The 9906-nt window shown below is 36.7% G+C and overlaps 1 protein-coding gene across 1 annotated transcript in view; it reads left to right on the top strand.

Moving 5' to 3' along the window:
• Window positions 1–9906, top strand: part of DNER (delta/notch like EGF repeat containing) — a 145937-nt gene that overhangs the window by 66801 nt on the left and 69230 nt on the right. The window contains exons 3-4 of the mRNA XM_064516877.1: window positions 3954–4048; window positions 6713–6879. Coding sequence (XP_064372947.1) covers window positions 3954–4048; window positions 6713–6879 — 262 coding nt within the window. The remainder of the gene's footprint in view (window positions 1–3953; window positions 4049–6712; window positions 6880–9906) is intronic.

Genomic DNA, 9906 nt, shown 5'->3' on the forward strand with positions numbered 1-9906 from the left:
TGCTTGTTTGGGTAACCTTTGCAGATGTTTACAAAATGAAGCTCTGGAGTTTTGTGAAAACTTTGATGTCACTGAGATTGCAACAGGAGTTTACATCAGTGAAGAGTTTGTGGGCAGCTGGCTCACGGGGTGAATTTTTATTCACTGTATCATAGAACATTTGAGGTGGGGAGGCACCTCTGGAGATCATCCAGTCCAACCCCCCTCAGCTAGAGCAGGTTGCACAGAACCGTGTCCAGTGGGGTCTTGACTATCTCCAAGGTTGGAGACTCCACAAGATACCTCGGCAACCTGTTCCAGTGTTCAAAAGTACTCATTAGTATTCAGAAGTATTTATTACTATATTGTTAATCAGTCTAGCGGGGAATTGCTAAGGCTGATGTGAATTTCATCATTCCACTTACAGACCTGTCTTAACTTTGAGACAGTAGGGACTTCTTTGCAAGTAGTAAAGCCTTCTTCTCTAATCCTTTAAACTGACAGTGTTGAGATACAAAAGAAATAGAACATGTATCACTGTGGTAGAATGGCTGCATTTTGCACTGTTCATGATTAGTCTGACAGTATTGATAAGGCCTTGCAGAATTACAAGTATATGTTAGGGGAGCTTTCAAAGTAACACACTGTGAAATTTCATATACAACAGATGTCTCCAGAAAACTACTTTGAACAGTGAAAGACTACATATCTGTATCCTGGCCTAAGTGTAGACTTAGAGTCTTTGTACGTTATTTTTCTTAGCTTCATCAAATTAAAGCCTAGTACACTGAATTTACTAAAATAGTAAAGGCAGTCATGTAAAAATATTGTCTTGGGATCTATGTCTGTGTTTTAGCCCTTGTTGAATTACATGTATATCTCTTTCTGATACTCAGGAGAGTATCTATAAATTTCATGCTATTTAATTTTTTAACAAAAGGTATAACAAGGAAGAACAGAGTCTTAGGTACCACAGCTGATTTCCTTTTCAATCCCATCCATACTACTGCTGCAGACTGGTAAAGTAATCTTCTAGCTGCGTCACTGCTGTCTTTCTCAGGACCGGATAGGGACTCTAGGAATATATCTCCTTCTGGAGACTTTACTCTTGCTTTCTCAGATGATGCTGCTTTTACCCAGATAAAGACTCAAAAAGTTAACCCTATTAAAATCTTTGAGACAGAAATGCATTTTTTTGTATATTACGATTTCTTTTAAAAAGCAAGAACATTATTTAGATATGAATTTATGGGATGTATTTGTATTTATACTGATTCACTGATATAAAGAGGAATACTCTATGTCCTGGTATTGGTGATTTGGTATTTAAACATTCTAAAATGCATAATATATTGAAGAGGTTATTTCTGCACTGATATAGGAGCTTATCTTGGTAAGCAGCTCCTAAGCTTACTTCAGGCTCTGACTGGCTCACAAAGTTTTCTTTGGTGAGTATTTTTAAAGTAGTTGCATCACTGGTGTTGTATCTATAAGTCTGTCCCCCAAGGAACTTCCTTGCTGCTTTAAAGGTTCTGTACTATTGAATGTTTCAGGGGAATTTTTGGAACAGTTTGATGTCGTTGCAGCTGTATGTAATGGCTTTTTAAAAATTGTCTTTAAATGACTTATAATGATCTGTTTGTATTTTTGACTGCAGGAATATAACTTTCACAAATTTTAAAGAAGAATTAGTATAGGAAGGCAGTGTTTATCATGTGCTCTTTGTTTTACCTTCTGAAAACCATTTTTTCCAGTGAGCTCTATTTTAAATATCTCCTACTAGTTCTTGCAGCTTGCTTTTTTTTTTCTTTTTGAGAGTGAGACTCACAGACCTTTTTCATCTTCTGAGTTTCTTTTCTTAGTGTAATGTCGTCTTTGCCCTCATTCTTAGATCTTTCAGTTTTGCAAGGAGCTCTGTTAAGACAGAAAAGAGATGCTTAGGAATCTGTATACAAATGTTCCACTGCTGTGGAAAAACTCTGTGTAATTTATTTGCTAGTTCAGGTGTCTAAGCTGTCATTTTTGTCTCTTTAGTAGTACTTGCCTGATTTAGGATGCTGCTGGCACCATTTTTTGTTCGTTATCAGTGCTACTGCTTCTTCTGTGCTTTTTGTCTGTTCCAGGTATCAGGTTTTTCTAATGGAAAAAAGTCAATTTTCTGTTCTTATAAAATCCTGTTTTTCAGTGTCCTACTGGTTTAGATGATTATTTTATTAGATTCGTAGAGCATGCAAGCCAGGACCAATTACAAGCAGAGTTACTAGTTAGATCTGTAATGTCTGACATCTTTCTCTCCTGGTATAAGTGTCAAAACCCTGCATGTCGCCCTTAGCTCTTCTGATTACCATTGAAATATTTCATATATATGCTATCCTCACTGAATAATTCTTATTCTTGCATGTTTGCAAACCAAATTCTTTTTGTTTTTGTTTTTTCCATTTTAGTAGGGTTGGGTCTCAGCTCTCCTTTATGTCATATTATATTTTCACTTTGTTCAGCTCTTGCGTCTTTAATTTTTGTTGTTTTTTGTTCTAGTGTCAAAGAGATCTGTACACTTAACTTTACAAATTTCTAATGGAATAGTAAGGTAAATGAAATGCTTAAAGTACATTCTGTTTTTTTTTTTTTTCATTGTGTTCCAAGTTAATGGATGCATGAAATTTTAAAACTATATTAAAAACTGTAACAGTGAGTCTGTTCTTAGATATTGTATAACGGTATGGGAACAGAGATGTTGTTTCTTTTTTTCCAATAGGCACACAGATTCTCACAGAAAATGAAAGTTTGAACAGTTTGGTGGCATATGTAAAAGGAAGAATGTTAGGCAAATTTAATTTCATCATGCTTTTGAATGTTAGCACCATAATTTTGAAATCCAAGCTTCAGAAATAGTAATGGATGTATTACCATCTTTCCAAATTTCTTTGAGTAAATTCAACAACATTGTGTCTCATTTTATTTTTGTGACTTATATATATGTTCATGTTATATCTGCCAGGCAATTCAACAATGAAGAAATGAACTGAGCAATCCATACATTTTTGGGAAGTGTGAATATTGAGCGTTTGCCTTGCCTGAATCAAAATCACCTCTGAGTCATTTAAAATTTATTACTTAAATAGTATCCTGGACTTTTCTTTTCCATGTTTTCACAGGTGTTTAATATTAGTGTTTAAAATATTAATTTGAATTATACTTTAGATTCTTGCTCTTTCACTGATGGAAGATTAATTCATGGAAGTGTGTCAGGTTGCATTCTCGCTTTGCCAACATAGAAAGGTTGTCCACATATTCCAGATGACTGACAAAATAAGATTGCAAAATCTGTTCAGAAATTTTAAGAAGAAATTGTGCACTTTTTGCACTGCAGTATGATATTGCATAGTCAAGCTGATGAAGATACCTGAAAACTGCTTAATTAAAGCTACTGATGATGTTGAAGATGAGAGAAAGACCCGATTATGTCACATAAGACATTACATATCTGGAATAAAAGTATCGTTGGAAATGGCAATAGCCTTCACCCTGCCTTTGTGAAATAATCATTCTATAAGATACAGATAATTAAGGAGCCTGTGATTTCTCTCTGCTGTATGGCATCCTGTATGGTGTCCTGATCTGCTTAATACTGTCACTGACTTCCATGCCTAATAGGCATCAGAGTTTTGGCAAAAACATCCTTTCACTGTGAACTATACCCTTAATTTTTCTGCATCTGAAAGCACAGATTGTCCATTCACCTTGGAAAAATATTCATATAGTTGGAAAGAATAATAGTGGGTCTTGTTAGAGCAGGTGGGAGAGTATTTTTGAAAGTAATTTTGAAAGTTTCAGAAATCTCTTTCAGGAAATTGTCCTGATCATTTTTAGAAGATGACTGTTGGATTACCACTGTTATTTAAAGAAAGCTTCTCTTGTTTTCTTTGGTTATATTTTGTGATTTAGTGTTAAATAAATTTTTTTTTTATTTTCAGATAACCCCAGATGTGGCTTGTGGAAATGCTAGTTCCAATACTTCTGCTGGAGGTCGGCTTATCTCCTTTGAAGTTCCACAGAATACATCAATAAAGTAAGAGTATTTTTCATGTGTGATGGAATATAAAAGTACTTTTATTTAAGAGTCAGTCTGCCTGGATGTTTTAGAGAACTGTCTTTCAGATAGGCAGATTCGTCAAATGACTTAGTCTGTGAAGGAACTTCAGACAGCCTTCAGGCATCTGGCAGTGCCAGGACAACTCTTTGCATGGTATAACTTTCCTCATACATGTTAGTGTTTTAGAAGATGTAAGCGTGCAAACTGTCTCTGAGACATCAGTATACATTAGGAATTAGGAAAGACATGTTGAAGATGTCAGTTTGACTTGAGGAGGTATGACGTTTCTTTTCTCCTTCATGCAGTGAACTTTTTTTCTTTAATCTACAAGCAGCACTTGCTGGTGGAAAGTAGTTCTCATTGATTATGTAAATAAATTTATTTATATTTGTATTTGATTTGTGGATTATTGCTTTGATTATCATCATCAACTATGAAATCTTTGATGTATATGTCATGCAAACCACATTTTTGAACAATTTAAATAAATTCTATGTTACTCACTTTTTCTATCAAATACTTGCTTTGTAACTTAATTAACTGAGTCTAACTTCCTTGAAAGGTCTGATACCATCCACTGGGATGAGGAGTTTTATTACTGGAAATTTTTTCAAATAAAAATCTGCCAACGCAGTTCTTCTCTCACAACTTTACTGCTATTTTAGAGTTAGATTTTCCCCATCTAGCCTACTTTTCTCATACTGTCATCTTATCTGCCAGAATCCCAACTTTCAGTTATAAAAGGCCATGCTCACAGGAAAAAACAAACTGATGCAAGCAGACAAACTGCAGACAGATTGGAGCAGGGACTGTTAAAAGTGGAAGCTGTCCTACTCTTCCCGTTGAACATTGAGTCATGCTCATTGATGAGCGTTTTAACCTCAGTAAGGAAGGCATTTGTGGGCATGGCTGTCTGGCTGCCTGCAATTTGTAAGCAAACAACTACTACTTATTCCTGAAAGCAAGAATACGTTGAGGTTAGTAGTTTTTACATCTGTATTTAAAACCCCTGATGGAGGGCACCATTTAAAAGCAGTTTACAGAGTACGCACAGTCGGTTTTTTGGTCATTTTTTATACTGTATTGTCTTTAGCACATGTTTTATTTTGACAGTTAATCTGGGCAGACCTGGGTTGGAATGCCACTGCCATGTTTCATATTATGATGGTTACGTGCTTAAAACGTTTACAAGCTGGAACAGCTCAGTTTCCCAGTCACTTGCAATATCTTTCGTCATTTCATTGCAAGTCCTGTATTAAAAGCCTATGTAACATCTCTGGTTCAGTGGCTATATACCTATATAAGGACAATAATTTCAGTTTAATGATTTTCTTATGTTTTGGTTGTCATGTTTGACCTAAACTGTGAAACTATTTGCTATCATGTTGACGTTAACAGAAGTTGTTATTAAAAGTGAGTTGGTCAGCTCTGATGATGGGCATCATTTATAAACAGAACTGAAAATATTGTCCAAAATTTTCTCCTTAGCTGGTTTAGTCACAGCATTTTCTCAACTCAGGTCAAATATAATCAGAAAATTTTGCATTTGCTGTTTTGAACGCAAATGTGAAATGACAAGAGAGACTGCTCTGTCTTTTTAGTAAGACTGAAAAAACTTCAATACATGCAATCATGGAACAGAGCCTCCTCTCTTGCTATTTGGAGGCCTGTTTTTAGCATGAGAGAATTAGCAGTTTTCAGCATTTGGATGCAGTTGTGTTTGAATTTTTGGAGGATTGTTCAAATTCATTGGGAATTCATTCAGAAGAAATTAATGCAGATATTTGGGAACTTGCCAGATACATGATAAATCTTTATTTTTTTCTGTATGGAGGTGAGTTGAAAAAGTATTCTGAGAGGAAAGGAACACTGATATAGATACAGTGCTTGCTGAAAATTTTTCAGCCTGTGGGACTGAGAGTATATACGCAGTGGTAGATAATCTTATTTTATCCAGTCTGTCTATATTTAGGAAGTCACCACAGACTCGGTGACCTTGGGAGCATTACACGACTCATTTGATTTACAAGAATAAACTATTCTGATCGTGCGATCCAGTATATCAAACAAATGAGGATTTCTACCAGCATCAGTCTCCAAGTTTTGAATATAATTACCTTGGTGAACAAGAGAGTTGGATATATTTCAACTACACAAAATGACAGCATGGTAGTTGTAGAAGGGAGGTACTACACGAAAAGACTTTAATCCAAACAGTGAAGGAGGCTGTTCTAGCGTTATGTAATGTTTATTAAAAAAAAAAAAAAAACAAAACCCTGTTATCGGACATGAAGATGATGTCCCTCAAGTATTAGAAATCGAGAGTGTGTATGATTATATCTGCTTTTACATATAACATTATGTAAATCTTAATATTGAGTCATTTTTTTATTTTGTGGAAATGTTGAAAACAGAAGATGATGTGCAAGTAGCTCTACTTCCATGGCTAGCGTTTGGAAAAAAACCTTTTTTTTGAGTTGGAAACTCAAATAATTTATTTGCATCTGGCCTTTCCTGGATTCCGTACTTGCTATATTTAAGTTTTCCTTCGCTGTTGATTAGTTTTTGTTCTGCAGTGATATACTTTCTGCTAATGCCAATTTTCCTCAGTGTAACTATTTTTATCATTTTTTTCCATAGTATAAGGCAAGACGCTACAGCTTCTCTTATCCTACTATGGAAGGTGACAACAAGTGGATTTAAACAGTGTTCACTTATAGATGGCAGAAGTGTAACTCTCCTCCAGGCACTGGGTGGGCTTGTTCTTTCTGAAGAAATGCTTGCATTAGGAAACAACTACTTTATTGGTGAGTAACGTGCTATTTTTCTGTTTACTAGCTCTCGGTGACAGTCGATGGTTTACCCAACATTTAGAGAAATATTTAGAGAAGTAATTTTCTTAATTTAAGTAGTGCTCGAAGATCCAGATGTGATATCGAGGCCATGTTTTGGAATTTTGTTCATTCAAACAGACAAGAGGCACTAAATAAAATTAGGCACTGCCTAATTTAAAATCTGGATGCTGACAGCTCTAGACAATGAAAGGTATTTTATATATTTTGTTTTGATTAACTGTAAGGTTTTTGGTAAATGCTACAGTAAACACCTCCAAATGTTAAAGGTTTTTCATTGTCAAATATTATATCATGAAATACTTTGGAAAGAAACCTAAGCTTGTACACAGTAAACTTTAAAAGTATATTAAAATAATGTGGGAAATCTGATCTTGTAAGAGTATTTATTTGCACCACTTCTACCCTTCTAGGTTTGTCTTTGTAAATATTAAATCCTACAAATACACTGTATGTTTCATTGGGCAATTAAATGTTAAGCATCTTTGCGGAAGGGGTGGAATGAAAATAGGCTGATACATTATTTTTAAGTGTATGGGAAATAATACTGACTTAAATGCATTCTTTATGCACAGACACAATAGACAATTAAATAGAGCTTTCTGGGCAGATGGTTTATTGTAATTATGACATGAAACCAAAGTCATTGTAATAACAGTATTTATTGTAATCTTCTTGAAATGCTGTATATCTTATACTGAAGTATAAGCTGTCACAAATTGTTATTCAGCAACTTGTCATGCTAATAAGTGTAAAATTAAAAGCATTCTGATGCAGAAACATTGGGCCAAATTCTAAGTGTGGATCTACTATAGAGAGAAACCCAAATGCAGAAGTGCCATATTCTCTCATTTTTGAGCTGTTACTTAGCAAAGATATTGCTTGAGGGTTGTCAGTGTAATCATTTAATTACCCTCAGCAGTGGCTTCTTTAGTGATAGTTATTTCTTTAAAATAAATTTTCCAGTTCCTTACATTTTCTTTGTTATTTACTTCCCTCCAAGATTTTTAATTTTTTTTCTTTCAATCTAGTTTTATATTTAATGTTTCACAGTTAAAACTCTTCTCATGTGTCTGTCTTTGGAGTAGAGTTTTGTTTTTGTCTTGTAATAGTTAACCTATGGTATCACTAGGTAAAATCTTACTGAAGACAGGATATTTTGCAAATTTCATGTATTCATAGGGACATCTAACTACATGCATAGCTTGATCAATAAGCTCCTAAACAGAGTCCCAGCTGCTCTGAAGTCACTACTGGCTGTGTATGCCATATAGCCTAGGCTGTTAATTTAGATGCCTAAAACAGATACTGTCTTACTCCTTCATAGAGCTTACCTTGACCTACTTGTTTCTCTACAGCTGTCTTTCTGTCTGTCACTAAGATTTTACCTTGATGCGTTTACTGTGTGCTACTTGATGTGGGGGGAAAAGCACTTTTTCCTTGATGACTATGAGGCCAAGTGCACTTCATAAACACCATACTAATAATCTTGCTCATCTTACGTAAAACAGATTTCCTGGGGCCTCTTATTTTATTTCTATCTATTTTTTTTTAAACATTTTCACAGAATCACAGAATGGTTGAGGTTGGAAGGGACCTTTACAGATTGTCTAGTCCAACCCCCCTGCTTACGCAGGGTCGCCTAGAGCAGGTGGCCCAGGACCGTATGCAGATGGCTTTGAATATCTCCAAGGATGGAGACTCCCCACCCTGTTCCAGTGCTCAGTTACTCTCACAGTAAAAAAAATAATAATAAAAAATAATAAAAAATTGTTCCTTATGTTCAGATGGAACTTTGTGTTTCAGTTTGTGCCAGTTGTCTCCCATCCTGTCACTGGGCACCACTGAAAAGACTCTGGGCCCAATCCTCTGTACACACTCCTTTCAGATATTTATACAGATTGATAAGATCCCTCACTCTTCCCTTCTCCAGGCTGAACAGTCCCAGATCTCTCAGCCTTTCCTCATATGAGAGATGCTCCAGTCCCTTAATCATCTTATTGTCCGTTTGCTGGACTGACTCCAGTAGCTCCGTATCTCTCTTACGCTGGGGAGCCCAGAACTGGACACAGCACTCCAGCTGTGGCCTCACCAGGGCTGAGTAGAGGGGAAGGACCACCTCCCTCAACCTGCTGGCAATTCTCTTACTAATGCAGCCCAGGACACCATTGGTCGTCTTGGCCACAAGGGCACATTGCTGGCTCATGGTCAACTTGTTGTTCACCCAGGTCTTTCTGTGCAGAGCTCTGCTCTCCAGCAGATCAGCCCCCAGCCTGTACTGGTGCATGGGGTTATTCCTCCTCAGCTGCAGGACTCTGCACTTCCTTTTCTTGAACTCCGTGAGGTTCCTCTCTGCCCATCTCTGCAGTCTGTCGAGGTCCCTCTGAATGGCAGCACTGTCCTCTGGTGTATTGGCCACTCCTCCCAGTTTTGTATCATCAGCAAACTTACTGAGGGTGCACTCTGTCCCTTCATTCAGGTCACTGATGAGTAAGTTGAACAGGATTGGACCCAGTATTGACCCCTGGGGATCACCGCTAGCTACAGGCCTCCAACTAGACTCTGCACCACTGATCACAGCCCACTGAGCTCTGCCCTCCAGCCAGTGCTAGTCCCCCTCACTGTCTGCTCATCTAGCCCGTACTTCATCAGCTTGCCTATGAGGATGTTATGTGAGAGAGTGTCAAAAAACTTCCTGAAGTCAAGGCAGACAACATCCACTGCTCTCCTCTCATCTACCCATCTATTTTCCCTGGTCTTTCTTCTGAATTTCCTGATACTGGAATTATTTGTAGATTTTTCCAATTGTTGTAGTGTAATTTTACGGAAGAAACCAAATGCTTTTGATTTATGTAAAGAACATGGATCACAAATGTGTACATGAAACAGCAGGCAGACTCAAATGACATAGTGATGTATTCATGAATGGGAGAGTTTTGGGGCTTAGTAAAGATGAGTTCAGGTAAGGAACATTTGAATTTT

The sequence above is a fragment of the Dromaius novaehollandiae genome, chromosome 9, assembly GCF_036370855.1.
Source record: "Dromaius novaehollandiae isolate bDroNov1 chromosome 9, bDroNov1.hap1, whole genome shotgun sequence".
Taxonomy (NCBI): Eukaryota; Metazoa; Chordata; class Aves; order Casuariiformes; family Dromaiidae; genus Dromaius; species Dromaius novaehollandiae.